At 50.5% G+C, this 17,046-nt stretch overlaps 1 protein-coding gene across 2 annotated transcripts in view; it reads right to left on the bottom strand.

Annotated features, from left to right (window-relative positions):
* Positions 1-300: 300 nt before the first annotated feature.
* Positions 301-17,046, bottom strand: part of LOC140193389 (uncharacterized) — a 28,841-nt gene continuing 12,095 nt past the window's right edge. The window contains exons 7-11 of one of the 2 annotated variants that reach the window (XM_072250735.1): positions 10,804-10,920; positions 9,311-9,682; positions 7,687-7,829; positions 6,286-6,350; positions 301-1,298 (exon numbers count right to left, since the gene is read on the bottom strand). In XM_072250735.1, the coding sequence (XP_072106836.1) occupies positions 1,094-1,298; positions 6,286-6,350; positions 7,687-7,829; positions 9,311-9,682; positions 10,804-10,920 (902 nt within the window). In that variant the 3' untranslated portion in view covers positions 301-1,093. Of the gene's footprint in view, positions 5,825-6,285; positions 6,351-7,686; positions 7,830-9,310; positions 9,683-10,803; positions 10,921-17,046 lie in introns of both variants that reach the window. The other variant, XM_072250736.1, reaches the window with a different exon arrangement.

The raw sequence follows: 17,046 nt of genomic DNA, 5'->3' as shown, positions 1-17,046 counted from the left end.
GGTGTGGAGTGTACTAGGCACAGAATCGCAAGAGGCTACAGAAGGTTCTAGACTCAGGCGACGCCATGACGGTCATACCCCTCCTCACCATCCAGGACGTTTACAAGAGGCGATGCCTTGAAAGTGCGGCACCCATCACTGAGGACTCTCAACAACCGGGAGAAGCTCCCTGCTCGTTACTATTATCATGGAGGAGTTACGGGAGCCTGAACACCCACACACAGCCATTTAGGAACAGCTTCCCACCCCCGCGCCATCACACCTTTGAACACATGACCATTAACTCGACATTTTTTTCATTATTTATTCTATTTTATGTCATTTGCATTAATTTTACAGTTTAGAGCATATGGTTGCAGCAAAAAGGAAAAAAAAAAAACAAATCAGACCGCATAAATGACAGGTAATAAATCAGATATAAAACATGCGAGACGGGTGGACAGGACATTTAACACGCCGGCCTTCACCACTCTGGGCACTGGGTGCTGGAGCCGGGAGGGCACGTTCCGGTTGCACAACACGTCGGTGAGGCTGTACTTGGAGAACTCATTTGGAAAAAGACCCGGAATGTTGGGACTTCATTCCTTGCAGTCTTGTGGGTGAACATTTCGAGTTGTAGGAAGACAAGAGAGACATAGATAGAGTGAATGCGCAGAGAATATTTAGCCGGGTGAGATAATCGAGAGCCAGTGGGTATGATATTGAGCAGAGAGGTGAGAAAGGAGAGAGAGATCAGGGTGGTGGAGTGGTTAGAGAGACCTGAGAGGGGAAAGCGAGAGTATGATAGTGAAACGGAGAGAAAGGGGAATGGAGGGGAATGAGTTGGGCAGCTGGTGCGGAGTAAGACAGCGGGTGTAGAAAGTGCTAGGACATAGTGGAGGAGAGAGCTCGGACAGAGAGGTCGAAGGTGTGGTGAAGAACGGGACATAGCGGGTATGATGAGAAAAACAAAGGCGACAGATGGGGAGAATGTCTTGTCAGTATGTGGTTACGACAATGCAGCAGGAGGAAAAGGCAGAGAAGGTAAGGTCGGGATTTGGGAAGATCGAAGAGTGTGTGGAGGAGAGAGAAGTCGGAAAAAAAGACCCTTGATTCAAGTCCTTTTGATTAAAGTTTTTCCCAGTGTCTGTTGACAGAAACCCTGGATCTTTGCTGTATTACCCCAGCACAAAGGTACAAACTTCTCGCAGACGAAACGTTGAGCCCGATTGCAAGGGAAGCCCCATACGGCCGAGTCCCTCTGACTACGGGCGCACATTCCAGAGTTCATCTTGTGCAGGAAAGCAGAGGCCACATTGCTGTCAAAGAGCGTTAAACATGTTCTACAGAGACAGAACAGCCAATCCGACACCGTCGCCAAACTAATGCTATTAAACAGCCCTCTCCTCACAGTCCTGTGTCGGCCCGCAAACTAATCCCACGAAACCACTCTTTTCTCACAGCCCTGAGTCAGACCTCAAGCAATTCCTATTGACCCACTGTCTCCCCAGACCCCTGTGTCAGTCGTCAAACTATCCCAACTACACCACGCTACCCCGACAGTCTCTGGTGTGTCGCCAAACGAATCCCACTGACCCACATTCCCTCCACAGTACTATGTCAGTCCCCATACGAATCAAACAGGCCCACTTTCTCTCCTGAGATTGTTTCAGTCCCCAAACAAATTCCACAGCCCCGCCATCGCCCCAAAGGCTTATGGCGATCCCGAAATGTATTTCACGGGCTCACCCTCTTAGATGAGGGAATTAAAAGTAACATTAGCAAATTTGCCGATGACACAAAGCTGGGTGGCAGTGTGAAATGTGAGGAGGATGTTATGAGAATGCAGGGTGACTTGGACATGCTGGGTGAATGGGCAGATGCATGGAGCGGGAGTGGGTTATGGAGACGGGGAGGAGTGTGTCCGTATTAAGGTGCAAGGCGTGTCGGTATGTCGCTATCGTTGAGGCATGTATCAGTGATACGGTACAGGGACTGTCGTTGTCTGGACGTCACGATGAGGGGGCAGACTTGCTACGGCGAGCGATGTACCGGTGTCACGGTGTGATGCGTGTCCTTTTCACGGAACGGGGTCGCTCAGTATCCGTTCGAGGGTTGTCTAGGTGTCATGGTGAAGGTTGTGACGATGTCACCGTGAGGGTTGTGTCGGTGTCACTGTGAGGGCTGTGTGGATCGCTCACTGCCTCTGCTGTCTGTGAAGTGTCGTTCTCTGTGTTTCGCAATACGTTGTTAAATTCCTTGATCTACCCCAAACCCTGCTCTTCCCACCTGATGTGTTCACTCTCTGTTTTTACCCCGCCTGCAGAGTACTGAACATAAATCACCGAACAGAACAGACCCTTCGGCCAACAATATTGTGATATACCAATTGAGCTAAATCACTTCTGACTGCACAGCAACCATCTCCTTGTATTCCCTGCACATTAATGTCCCTGGCAAACAGCCACCTGAACCCCTCTCCCTGAGTTTGTCAATGAATCGAAAGTGAGTAGTAAAGTCGCTTCTCAACTTTGAATTCTTCCCGCTGCATCACGACGAATAAACCCAAAACCGGGAATGTTGAGCTGACGGTCATGCTCGCCCTGCGCCGACGTCTCACTGATATCTACAATATCATAATTCCAGCCTTGATCCCTGCTCTGAGCTCATCTGTCTTTCGTACAATACTTCCTGCGTTGAAATGTAGGCATCTCAGAACACAAGTCCCAGCAGGCTCAAACTTTTGCCTCCTGACTTTGTCTCTGGTCTTCCCAACATCTGTCCCAGCAACCGCTCCACTATCTGTTTGGCATTCTGTTTTTCATCCCCCTACATCTCTAGTTCAAACCCAACCCCTCCTCCTTTTGAGTGCCAAAACCTCCCACTGGGATGTTAGTTCCAGTCCAGTTCAGGTGGAAAGTGTGAGATTTGCTCGGTGACGGAGTAAATGAAAGTGCGGCGCAATGTGGGTCGGTGTGGCGCGGCCTGCAGGCAGAGGTATGTATTGAAATAGGCCTTATTCACTGCTCGCACCGTCCTTGGAAGAGAAGCGTGTGATCCAACTATCAGAAGCCCTCATTCCTACCTGCAACACTTAACCACGTGTTAATCGGTGTTGTCTTCCTATTTCTGGTCACACCTGCACGTCCCGCACTTTGCCTGCTCACCCTCCCACTTAAGATTGCTGAGGCCCCGATCCGAGTGGTAGCGTCCCTGACACCCGGGAGGCAAAATACATCCTGGAATCTCTCACTCACAGAAACTCTTTTCTGTTCCCCGAATAAATAATCCTCTATCACCACAGCTCACCTCAGCTGGCCCTCCACTCCCCTTCTGAACAACTGAGCCGAAATCAGTGCCAGAGATCTGACCTGAGAGACTTTCCACCACTTGGTCATTTGAAACCTCCCCTCCCCCAGCTAGACGTACGCAAAGTGGTGTACCTGTTATTGAAGGGGTTGGCCACAGGGGGCGCTCTGCACTGGGTCTGGTTGTTTAACCTCTTTAATCCCCCTGACTGTCATCCAGTTTACTATAAAGTGCACGTTGGGTCTAACTTCCTCCCAATATGTCCACCCTATCACCCCTCAGCTTCCCGAATGATCCAGTTCCAACTTCAACTCCCTAACGCCCGGTGTTAGAAGCTGCAGCCGGATGACCTTCTTATATGCGAAGTTGTCAGAGACTCTGGAGGTTTCCCTGTCGTCCCACGTCCTCCAAGGGGAGCATTCAACTATACTGCCAGACATGGCTTCTGTTCTAACTGTGCAATTGTAAAGAAGGAAACAATGAATAAACTGAAAACAAATCCACCAACAGTAACCCCTGTGTTATCTTAATTTTCCCTTGCTATTGAACCTGCCTCGCTGATTGGCTGTTGTTCAAACAAACACGTGACGCTGCTTTCTAATGCACACTTCTTTCTCGCTCCAGATCTCCGATTGGAGGCTGTCCTAACGCCATTAATATATGAATCTTTGGCTCCGTCAGTCAGCCACACAGTGAGACTACACCCAAACCATCCCATCGCACACTCCTGGCATGAGACACCGAGGGGCGCTGCCTCAACAACGATACATCACATAATGTCGGGGTCAAAAAAGGAGTGAATCTCCCTCCGCGCTCCCATCCCACACAGCAAGTTTCGTGGAAGGAGTGAAGAAAGCATTTCCGGAGTCAGACACATACTGAAACCCCTTCCACACAGTCGCATCATGGCTATCCGGGTCAGATAGAGACTGAAACTCACAACAGACCCTCCCATTACAAAATCCGCAGACAGACACAGAATGAAACTCCCTCCACACCGTCCCAGCACACACTCCCAGGGTCAGATACAGAGTGAAGCTCATTCCACACCGTCCCATCACACACCCCAATGTGTCAGATACAGTGTGAAGATCTCTGCACACCGTCCCATAACATAGTCACAGGGTGCGACACTGAGTGAAGCTCCCTTACCACTGCCCCATCACACACTCCCGGGGTTAGATACAGAGTGAAGCTCCCTCCACACCGTCGCATGAAACACTCTCGAGGACGGACAGAGAGTGAATTCCCTCTTGTCCGTCCAATTACGCAATCCTGGTTCAGATATTATCTGTGTTTTCCTCACCCCGGTGCACAATCGTATCACACACTACCCTAGTCAAAATTAGAGCGAAACCCTCTCCCTTCCGACTCTCAGCTCTCACACATCCCCAGCACTGCGCCGTTGCTGTAGTCTCGAATTTTATCTCGATATTTTGTGTGCGTGGACAGGATGTGGGTTACTCAGCACACACATGCTCTCAGTTCCAATCACCAACTCCAAATCCTGGGCTGTCACATCTTTGAACGCATTTCTGTAGTATTTACTATTTTCTGTAAAGTACCTTAATTTTACATCTTTGCGCCAAACTGATGCTGAAAATCAATCAAAGGTAACAAATCGGTTGGTGATCCGGTAGAAAACGTGCCTTACGGATGGATCGCAGATTAACTCGCTGGCCTTCATCAGTCAGGACACTGAGTACGGGCGTCGGGAGGTCACGTTGCAGTTGTACGAGGTGTCGGTGCGGCCGCACTTTGGAGTACGGTACTCAGTTTTGGTGGCCCTGCTGTGTGAAAGATGCCATTGAGCTGGAAAGAGCGCAGAGGGAGATTTACGCGGATGTTGCTGGGACTCGAGGGTCTGAGTTATGGAGAGAAGGCAAGAAGGGTGGGGCTTTGTTCCTTGGAGCGCAGGTATGAAGCCAGGAGAGGCACAGACAGGGTGAATGTGCACAGTCTTTTTCCTCCGGGTTGGTGAGCTGAGGGCCAGTGCGCACAGAATTGAGGCGAGAGTGGGTGGAGGGAACCGAGAGAGGAGAGGCAGAGAATGGGTTCGATGGGGAGAGGAGGGAGGAGAAGCGGGATGAGTTGGGGATAAAAAGGGCAGAGCAAGAAGAGGGGTGGAAATGTGGAGTAAATATGGGGGGGGGGGGGAGAGCGGAGCCGGGAGGGGAGAAGAGCAGTCCAGATGGGAAGAGGGAGAGTCGTGGGGGACGATGGGGATGCGAGTAGAGGAAGAGATTGGGGTAGGTGTTAGTGCAGAGAGGGTGGGAGGGGATGAAAAGATGGAGGAGTGAGAGTGGGGTAGGTTGAATGAGGAGAAGTGGGCTGTAGTCATTTGATTAAATCCGGCCCCACGGGGTGTTGACAAAGACCCTGGATCTCTTCAGGAATATCCGGGTATAAATATGCAGACTTCTCGCAGATGAATCCGTATTTACTTTCGCAATTGTGTCTCCTTGAATTCGAATTGCACTTACTGCAGGTGCGCGATCCATAGTACATTTTGTACAGAAGATTAGAGGCCACATTCCTATCAAACAGGGTTAGACATTTCAACAGAGACAAAACAGATCCAGCAGACAACTGGAGACCGTTGCCAAACTAATCCCGCTAATCTGCGCTCCTTCCACAGCCACTTGTCAGCTTCTAAGTAAATCTCATGATACCCCGCTCTACATCGCCGTACGAATCCCACAGCCGACGCTTCTTGGCCGGACGAATCCTGCTACGCCGCTCGCTCCTACAGTCCCGAGACCGTTCCCAAATTAATCTCACTGGACCACCCTTTCCCGACAACCCGGCATCAGTCAACAGACTAATCCCACTGACCCACTGTCTCCCCACAGAACTGTGTCAGTATTCAAACTAATCCCACTGACCCACTCACTCCCCCGTCTCGTGTCTGACTGAAAACTAAACCCATTGTCCGACTCTCTCCCCACAGCCTCGTGTCACTCCCACACCACCGACCTGTAACAGTCCAAACCTCACCCGTCTCTGCATTTTCCAATCCAGTAAATTCTGTGTCCATAGCCGATAGAACTGGAAACAAAATCCTGTGAAATTAAATCCCTTCGATTAATGTGCATGTAACGCCCTGGGAAAAGTTTCACAGCTGATGTGATGGTTTCTCTGCAGTAGCAGAGTGTTTGGGTTATGTCCAGAGATAACGGGGACTTTGGAATGTGTGGCGTCCCATGATGGGAGGGGTTTTCTTTATTGTGCGTCCGAGAGCGTGGGATTCGCGGGCTTTTGTTCGAGAAAAGATGCAAAGACAAGATGCCAGAACGGGGAAATCGTAGTCTGCAGGACTGAGCGGACTTTGAATGGGGTCAGCAGTCGACGACGCTCCGGTGGAATTTGATAGAGAACGAACGGACGGGAAAGCAGGGGAGATACAACGAGCGCTTTAGACAGATTAGTTAAAATGGGCCTTTTTCTCTCTTTGTTTTCTAAACTAAATCTACAGTCAAATGAAGACACTTAAAGTTCAATCGTTAAGTTGCATATGGTGTACTTCTCGTTATTTCGTGCGAGTGATATGTAACCGGGGAACTCATCACGCAGCATTCACATAAATGATATTTTACAGTCTCGCCCTGACCCGCCCGGACAAACGCGTGATGGTCGAACCTGATGGTTACATTTGGCCTCTCTTCATGCCTGAACAGGGGAGTATGTGAATCGTTGGGACAGAGAGGGAATTGCCCAGTCTCTGACACCGGGAATGTGTGATGGGACGGTTGTGGAGGGAGGTTCACTCTGTGTCTGACCCCGGGAGTGTGTGATGGGACGGTGTGGAGGGAGATTCACTCTGTGTCTGACCCCGGGAGTGTGTGATGGGACGGTGTGGAAGGAGCTTCACTCTCTGTCGGACCCCAGGACTGTGTGATGGGAAATTGTGGGCGGAGCCTCACTCTGTGTCTGTTCCCGGGAGTGTGTGAAGCGACGGTGTTGAAGGCGTTGCACTCTACGTCTGACCTCGGGAGTGTGTGATGGGACGATGTGGAGGGAAATTCGCCGAGTGTCTCATCCCGGGAGTGTGTGATGGGACGGCGTGGAGGAAAATTCACTGTGTGTCTGACTCCTGGAGTGTGTGATGGGAAATAGTAGCGGGAGCTTCACTCTGTGTCTGACCTCTGGAGTGTGTGATGGGACGGTGTGGAGGGAGCTTCACTCTGTGTCGGACCCCGGGAGGGTGTGATTGGACGATGTGGAGAGAGCTTCACTCGCTGGCTGACATCGAGTGTGTGTGATGGGACAGTGTGAAGGGAGATTCACTGTGTCTTCCACGAGAGTGTGTGATGGTACGCTATGGACTAATTTACTGTATGTTAGACCCCGGGAGTATGTGATTGTTATTGATATCTCTTCTCACGATGTGACACATACCTTTTCCTCCTTTGAATTTATTTCGAGGAGCCTTGCATCAAGGTCTGAGCAATATTCCCTCGCTTCATCATAAGATTTCTCCAACGAGGATATGAAATAACACCGGTCTTCATTTCTCTGCCAGAACTGTGGACACGTTTGCCCTGCAAATCAGGAAATAGTGAATCATTTGTCAGAACGCTCATTTCACCAGCAGGGTTCGGAGAAAGGCAACCTCCCTCTACTCCGTCACATCACAGATCCCGGAATCAGACACACAGTGAAGTTCCTTCCGCAACGTCTTTTCACACAGTCCCGGTGTCAGTAACAGATTGAAGCTGCCTCCACACCGTCCCATCACACACTCCCGTGGTCAATTACAGCGGCACGCTTACTCCATACTGTCCCATTGTACAATCCCATGGTTAAAAAAAAAAAAGTGTAGATTCCTAGAATCCGTAACATCACAGATTTCCGGGTCAGGCACCTAAAGAATCTTCCTCCAAATCTCGCAGTAAGCACTCCCGGATGGAGACAGCAGGTGGCGCTGCTGTCATACGGTCCCATCACACACTCCCGGCATCAGACACAGAGTGAGGCTCCCTCCACATCGTCCCATCACACACTCCCGGGGTCAGACACAGAGTGAAACTCCCTCCACACTGTCCCAACACACACTCCTGGTATCAGACACAGAGTGAATCTCCCTCCACACTGTTCCATCACACACTCCGGGCATCGGACACGGTGTGAATCTCCCTCCACACCGTCCGATCCCGCACTCCCAGGGTCTGACATAGAGTGAATCTCCCTCCACGCCGTCCCATCACAAACGTCCAGGGTCAGACACAGAGACGTGCTTAATCCACGCCGTCCCATTGCACAATCCCATGGTAAAACACCGTGTAGATCCTTAGAAACGGTAACATCACTGATTTCCGGGTCAGACACAGAGAGAATCACCCCGCAGACCGTCGCATCACACACTCCCGGGGTCAGACACAGAGAGAATCAGCCCGCACACCGTCCCATCACACACTCCCGGGGTGAGAGACGGATTGGAGCTCTCCGCCTCCTCCCTCCCCGTCTCTCACCGCCGCGGATGAGGAGCAAGGGGAAGCGGGGGATATTATCTCACCTCTTCTCCTGTTGAGGTATTGGCAAATCTGAGCTCATTACACACTTTTGTGATCAGACAGAAAGCGAAACCCGCTTCGTCCGAGCTATCACAGAGATCTGATATCAAACGCAGAGTGAAGCTCCTTATGCATGATCTCTTCACACAGTCAGGATCCGACGCAGAGTGAGGTTATATCCGACGTGCGCATCACGCACTCCCGGTGTCAGACAATAGATGCCGCTGTGTCCACACCGTCCCAGCACACACTCCCGTGTCAGACACCAGATGTCGCTCCCTCCAGACTGCCCCATCACACTTTCTACGGTCAGACACGCAGTGAATCTCCCTCCACACCGTCCCATCACACCATCCCAGGATCAGACACACAATGAAACTCACTCCATACTGTCCGATCACACTCTCGCGGAGCAAGAAATGGAGTGAAGCTCTCCACCTCCCCTCTCCCCTTCCCTTACCCCCCCCCCCTGTGATGAGGAGGAGGGGAAATGAGGGATGTCGTCTCACCTCTTCTCCTGTTGAGGTACTGGCAAATCTGAGCTTTGGTTTCGGTGATGGTTCTGTACTTCGTTTCCAGCCGATTGCATTCATGGCAGAGATCGGTGTGTGTTTGATTCAGCTCTGAGAGTTCAGAGTTGAGGACGGTAATGCTGTTTTCGAGAGTGGATAGGTTGTTGTTGAGGGCGGAAATATTATTCAGACAGTTTCTCTGGGAGAGATCCAGGCGGGAATTCTCAGATGTTCTGGATTTAAGGGTTGAGTTAAACTCACGGACTCGCTGCTGATATTGGCGTTGGGTCCTGTTCATCTCCTGATGTTGTTCCCAAAGTCTCCGGTAGTTTCGGTCGGAGGTGATCAGAGACTGACGAGTCCGTGATACTGAGGGTGATAGTAAGGGGTGTGTCAGTGACACGGTGTGAGGTGTGTCTGTGTCAGAGTGAGGGGTGTGTCGGTCACAGTGATGGGGCTCACTCTGACACGGTGTGAGGAATGTCGGCGTGACGCAGTGGGAGAATCAGTGTCACAGAGAGAGTTGTGTCAGTGTCACAGTGAGTGAAGTGTCCGTGTCACGGTGAAGGGACTGCAAATATTACGGTCTGGAGTGTGTAAGAGTCACAGTGAGGAGAGTGTCGGTGTCACGGTGACGGGACTGTCGGTGTTACAGTCAGGGGCGTGATGATGTCACAGTGTGGAGCGTGCATGAGTCACAGTGAGGGGCGTGACGCTGTCACTCTGAGAGCAGTGTCAGTGACAGTGTGGGGTGTGTAAGTGTCACGGTAAGGGAAGTGCCGGTGTAATAGTGTGAGCTTGACAGTGTCACGGTGCGGGGTATGTGTCGTGTCACGGTGAGGGATATGTGTCGGTTTCACGGTGAGTAATGTATCGGTGTCACTGTGCTCGCAGTCTCAGTGTCAAGTTGTGGGGAGTATCGGTGTCACAGTGAGGGAACAGTCAATGTCATGGTGCGGAGAGCTTCGGGATCACGGTGTTGGAAGTGCCAATGTCACAGTGAGTGGTGTGGTGGTGTCACAGAGAGGGGATTGCCGGTGTCACAGTGATGTGAGTGTCGCTATCACGCAGATTGCTCTGTCACTGTTACAGTGAACGGTGTGTCGGTGTGACAATGAGCGGTTTATCAGTGTTACGGAAAGGGTTGTGTCGGTGTCACAGTGAGTGAAGTGTCGGTGTTACGGTGGAGGGCGTGTCAGTGTTTCTATGTGCAGTGCATAAGTGTCACGGTGAAGAGAGAGGCGGTGTCACAGTGAGGGGGAGTGTCAGTATCACGGTGTGGGCCGTGAGAATTTCACGGTGTGGGGACGGCCGGTGTCACGGTGAAGGGTGTTACTGTATCCTTGTGAGGGGAGACTCAGTCTTATGATGTGGGGTGTGTCGGTGTCACTGTGGGGGGCGTGTCGGTGTCACGGTGAGGTTATGCGCTAACATTTCATCCCACTCTGTTTGTTTATGGTCTGACTCCTGCCGGAGCTCGTTCGACTCACCATGGATCGAGAGGCCGGCCACTATCGCGACGAGGATGGATGTAACGAGGCAGAGTAGGCAGATCTTATGGTACGCTCTATTTCCGATGTTTTCTTTCGACTCTTGTTTATGCGGACCTGTAGAGAGAACTTTCAGTTTGTGCGTGAATTCAGCCGTGACTCCCACTGGGACTCGCTTCCACCCACGATCCACGCTGTCTCCTTCCATCACGATCACCCTCTCCCTCTCTCAATCTCTGCTATTGTCAGCCGTCGTCGCTGAGAGTCCAAATTCCTTGGCTTGTGTTTGGCTGACAGGAGTCTGACGGATTCCAGAGATCAGTCGGATCTCCCCGGAGCCTCCTCCGCTCTATAGGAAGCAACCCATGTGTCCGACCTCTCGTTGTAACACATGCCATCGAATCCAGGCAGCATCCTGTTACACCTCTCTGGTGGGTACCCAGCGCCTTGACATACTTCCAATAATCTGGTGACCAGAGCTGCATACGAAACGCCTGATTCATACTAACTGGTGATGTTTATAAAGTTGCAACATAACTCCCTGACATTTGTATTCAATGCCTCGACTAATAAAGACAAGAATTCCTTAAGCCTTCTTGAAGAGCAGATCGTATCTAACAAGCCTGATAGAGTTTTTTGAGAAGGTGACCGGGCATATAGATGAGGGTATCGATGTGGATGTGATCTCTATCGATTTTAGTAAGACATTTGACAAGGTTCCACACGGCAGGCTTATTGAGAAGGTCAGAAGGCATGAGATCCAGGGAGGTTTGGCCAGGTGGATTCAGAAAGGGCTTGCATGCAGAAGGCATAAGGTCGTGGTGGAGGGAATACATTCGGATTGGAGGGTTGTGACTCGAGGTGTCGCACAAGGATCCGTTCTGGGATCTCTGCGTTTCGTGATTTTTATTAACGACCTGGATGTGGGGGTGGAAGGCTGGGTTGGCAAGCTTGCAGACGAAACACAGATAAATTGATTACGTGGAGCAAGGAAATGGCAGACCAATTGAATACCTACTTTGGTTCTGTCTTCACTAAGGAGGACATAAATAATCTTCCCTAAATAGTAGGAGACGGAGGGACTAGTGAGATGGAAGAACTGAGGGAAATACATGTTAGTAGGGAAGTGGTGTTAGGTAAATTGAAGAGATTAAAGGCAGATAAATCCCCAGGGCCAGATGGTCTGCATCCCAGAGTGCTTAAGGAAGTAGCCCAAGAAATAGTGAATGCATTAGTGATAATTTTTCAAAATTCTTTAGATTCTGGACTAGTTCCTGAGGATTGGAGGGAGGGTAATGCAACCTCGCTTTAAACGAGAGAGAGAGAGAGAGAGAGAGAGAGAGCGAGAGAGAGAGAGAGAGAGAGAGAGAGAGAGAGAGAGAGAGAGAGAGAGAGAGAGAGAGAGAGAGAGAGAGAGAGAGAGAGAGAGAGAGAGAGAGAGAGAGAGAGAGAGAGAGAGAGAGAGAGAGAGAGAGAGAGAGAGAGAGAGAACGGGGGAATTATAGACCGGTTCGCCTGACTTCGGTGGTAGGGAAAATGCTAGAGTCAAAGATGTGATAACAGCTCATTTGGAAAGCGGTGAAATCATCGGACAAAGTCAGCATTGATTTGTGAAAGGAAAATCATGTCTGACGAATCTCATAGAATTTTTTGAGGATGTAACTAGTAGAGTGGATAGGGGAGAACCAGTGGATGTGGTATATTTGGATTTTCAAAAGGCTTTTGACAAGGTCCCACACAGGAGAGTAGTGTGCAACCTTAAAGCACACGGTATTGGGGGTATGGTATTGCTATGGATAGAGAATTGGTTGGCAGATAGGAAGCAAAATGTGTGAATAAACGGTATCTTTTCAGAATGGCAGGCAGAGACTAGTGGGGTGCCTGAAGGCTCAGTGCCGGGACCCCAGTTGTTTACAATATATATTGATGATTTAGATGAGGGAATTCAATGCAGCATCTCCATGTTTGCGGATGACACGAAGCTGGGCGGCAGTATTAGCTGTGAGGAGGATGCTAAGAGGATGCAGGGTGACTTGGATAGGTTGGGTGAGTGGGCAAATTCATGGCAGATGCAACTTAATGTAGATAAATGTGAGGTTATCCACTTTGGTGCCAAAAACAGGAAAACAAATTATTATCTGAATGGCGGCCGATTAGGAAAAGGGAAGGTGCAACGAGACCTGGGTGTCATTATACAGCAGTCATTGAAAGTGGGCATGCAGGTACAGCAGGCGGTGAAAAAGGCGAATGGTATGCTGGCATTCATAGCAAAAGGATTCGAGTACAGGAGCAGGGAGGTACTACTGCAGCTGTACAAGTCCTAGGGAGACCACACCTGGAGTATTGTGTGCAGTTTTGGTACCCTAATGATATCTCAGGATATTTAGCCGTGACTTTGATCCAGAATGCCGGCAGAGATGTTATATCAAACATACTTTTCAGCCCGCCGTCATTTGTAAGCTTGAGGAGTTGATCTCCTTCCCGCGCTGACATGCATGACGCGCGGGTAATGACGTCGTGTGCTTTCAAGCTCCTCAGTGACCGAGACAGTAAATGAGGACAGGCTCGGATGAGTCCTGTCGCTAAATTATATCGTTTTATCCTGGCCCTGTACCGCATGCTTTGCGGCCCGGTGATTGGGGACCACTGCCTTAATCTGAGGAAAGACATTCTTGCCGGAGTGGGTGTACAAAGAAGGTTCACCAGATTGATTACTGGTATGGCAGGACTTTCATATGAAGAAAGACTGGATGAACTGGGCCTGTACTCGTTGGAATTTAGAAGATTGAGGGGGGATCTGATTGAAACGTATAAGATCCTAAAGGGGTTGGACAGGCTAGATGCAGGAAGATTGTTCCCGATGTTGGGGAAGTCCAGAACGAAGGGTCACAGTTTGAGGATAAAGGGGAAGCCTTTTAGGACCGAGATTAGGAAAAACTTCTTCACACAGAGAGTGGTGAATCTGTGAATTCTCTGCCGCAGGAGACAGTTGAGGCCAGTTCATTGGCTCTATTTAAGAGGGAGTTAGATATGGCCCTTGTGGCTAAAGTGATCAGGGGGTATGGAGAGAAGGCAGGTACAGGGTTCTGTGTTGGATGATCAGCCATGATCATACTGAATGGCGGTACAGGCTCGAAGGGCCGAATGGCCTCTCCTGCACCTATTTTCTATGTTTCTATGTTTCACTCCTGTCATCCTTTTTTTATTCACATAATTGAAGAATGCATTGGGGTTTTCCTTTACCCTACTCACCAAGGCCTTCTCATGCCCCCTTCTTGCTCTTCTCAGCCCCTTCTTATGCTCCTTTCTTGTTCCCCTATATTCCTCAATTGACCCATCTGATCCTTGCTTCCTCAACCACATGTATACTGCCTTCGTCCACCTGACAAGATTTTCCACCTCACTTGTCACCCATGGTTCCTCCACCCTACCATTCTTTATCTTCCTCACCGGGACAAATTTATCCCTAACATCCTGCAAGAGATCTCTAAACATCTACCACAGGTCCATGGTACATTTCCGTCTACTCTACCCCATTCCACTCTCCCGTGATAAGACAGAAAACGAAACACTTTCAGCCCTATCTCACCGTGGTCAGACACAGTCTGCTGCTCTTCTTCCTCGTCAGATCACACAACACAGAGGTCAGATACGCAAGAAGCTCCCTCCACACCATCCTATCGCATACTCCCGGGTGAAAAACAGAGAGACGTCTGCTCCATACCCTCCCACCATAAAATCGAGCGGTCAGGCATAGAATTAAGCGACTCTCACAGTTTCCATTTGCACACTCCAGGGATCAGGCACAGTGTAGCTGCTTCAGCACCGTCTGATTACTGACACCTTGTGAAAGACATGGAGTGAAGCTCTCTTCCACTCTCCCGTGACACACGAGAAGGATCAGAAACAGACCCATCACAGACACCCGGAGTCAGTTATACAGCGTTGGTCTCCGCACGCCATTCAGTCGCAGACTTCCTGATGGGTCGGACACACATTGCGTTCCATCCACAATGACCCGTCACACACTCTCGGGAACAGACGAAGAATGACGCTCTTGTCTCACGGGCCCATCATACTCCCCCAGGTGTCAGACACAGAGTTATGCTCCTTCCACACTGTCCCGGGTTCAGCCTCAGACTGAAGCTTTCTGTCCACCACACTATCACACACTCCTTGGGTCAGACATGGACTGAAGCTCCCTGCACACTGTCACATCACACAGTCCTGCGGGCACACACAGAGTCAACCTCCGCCCATATTGCCCCATTACTCCCGCCCGTGATTAGACAGGCAATGAAACGCTGTCGGCACCATCCCACCGCATACTCCTGTGGTCAGACACAGTATGATGCTCCTTCTACCCCGTCACATCACACAACACAGGGTCGGGAAACTGGAGATGCTCCCACCGCACCGTTCTATCACTCATCCCTGGTAACAGACACAGAGCGGAACACCATCCAGGCACGCTTCACTGTTCCCGATGTCAGACAGACACATGCCTCCCCTCCCAAACGCACTCACCCACTCCCCACCTCGGCTATTCCTTCCCTCATCACTGTGTCACAAACAGAGTCCAATCATACACACACGGGATGAGACACAGATCTAAGCTTCCTGCACAAGGTCAGATCACACAATAAAATGGTCACACGCAGATGGAATCTCTCTCTCCGCGGTCTCATCACACACTACAGGCGTCAGACGTGTAGTGAAGCTCCCTTCCACATTGTCCCATCATACACTCCCGGAGTCAGACACCGAGTTTAGCTCCCTCCACAAAGCCTCGTCACGTACTGCCTGGGTCAGAAACAGAGTGAACCTCTCTCTCCATGGGCTCATCACACATTCCAGCGATCAGACGTGGAGTGATGTTTCCTGCACACCGTCCAATTACACTCTTCCCGTGTTAGATTCTGAATGTTACTCCTTCCACACCGTTTCATTACACACTCTCGGGGTCAGACACAGAGTGAGTCTACCTCCACACCACCCCTCATACACTCCCTGAGAAAGAGATCAGAATTTAGATCCTTCTCCAAAGTCCAATCTCACAGAGCCTTGGTCAGACACACTGTGAATCTCTCTCTCCACAAACCCATCACACACTCCAGCGGTTAGACACGGAAAGAAACTCCTTTCGCTCACACGACAAATATCAGAGGGAGACCGATTCTCCTCTTCGTCTTCTCAACACACCACAGAGCAAACTGTGTGACACAGAGGGAACCTGCCTCCTCACCGTCCCATCACACACTCCCGAGAATAACACAGTGCGAATCTCTCTCCTCACGTCCCATCACACACTCCCGTGGTCAGACACAGAATGCATCTCCCTCCACACGGCCACATGGCACACCACCGAGTCTAACAAAGTGTAAATCTCCCTCCTTACGTTTCATCATACACTCCCTGGCGACTCACAGAGTGAAGCTCTGTCTGAACCGTCCCATCACACCCACTGTGTTCACACACAAAGCGAAGTTCCGCCCTTACCCTCCCATGGCACACTCACGGGGTCAGACTACCTTCACAACATCCAGTAACACAATCCGGTGTCACATAGAGTGAACGCCTTCTGCACTGTCCCATCACACACTCCCGGAGTCAGACACAGACGTTCTCTCCCCCTATGTTCCCATTACACACTCCAGGAATCAGATACAGTGTGATGCTCCCTCCACACCGTCCCATCACACAGTCGCGGATTCAGTCACAGAGTGAAGCCCCCTCTGCACCGTCCCGTCACACACTCCTGGATTCAGACACAGGATGAAGCCCCCTCTGCACCGTCCCGTCACACACTCCCGGATTCAGAGTGAAACTCTCTCTCCGCCATGTCATAACACCATTCAGGGTTTAGACCTTGGGTGAAGCTCTCTGGGCCCTGTCCGATCACACAAGCCGCCTGTCAGACACAGAGTGAAGGTGGATCCATACCGTCCCATCAGAGATTTCCGGATTCAGACATAGAGTGAAGCTGTAAAGATACGTCTCACAATCCTCTGGGCAGGCGCAGAGTGAATCCACCTCCACAACGTCCCGTCACACTCTCGTTGGTTCAGTGATAAAGTGCAGCTTCCTGCACGCAGCACCATGACACACTCACAGGTCAAACACAGAGAGGGAATCTCCCGCCATACCGTCTCTTCACTACTCCCGATGTCAAACACAGAGTGACGCTTCCTCTCTCTGTGTCTGCCCTGTGATGAGGAGCGGGTTAAAGATGAGAATAATGCC

Source organism: Mobula birostris, unplaced genomic scaffold, assembly GCF_030028105.1.
Source record: "Mobula birostris isolate sMobBir1 unplaced genomic scaffold, sMobBir1.hap1 scaffold_589, whole genome shotgun sequence".
Classification (NCBI taxonomy): domain Eukaryota; kingdom Metazoa; phylum Chordata; class Chondrichthyes; order Myliobatiformes; family Myliobatidae; genus Mobula; species Mobula birostris.
Note: the sequence above shows the minus strand (reverse complement) of the source record. Positions and strands in the feature narration are given on the sequence as shown.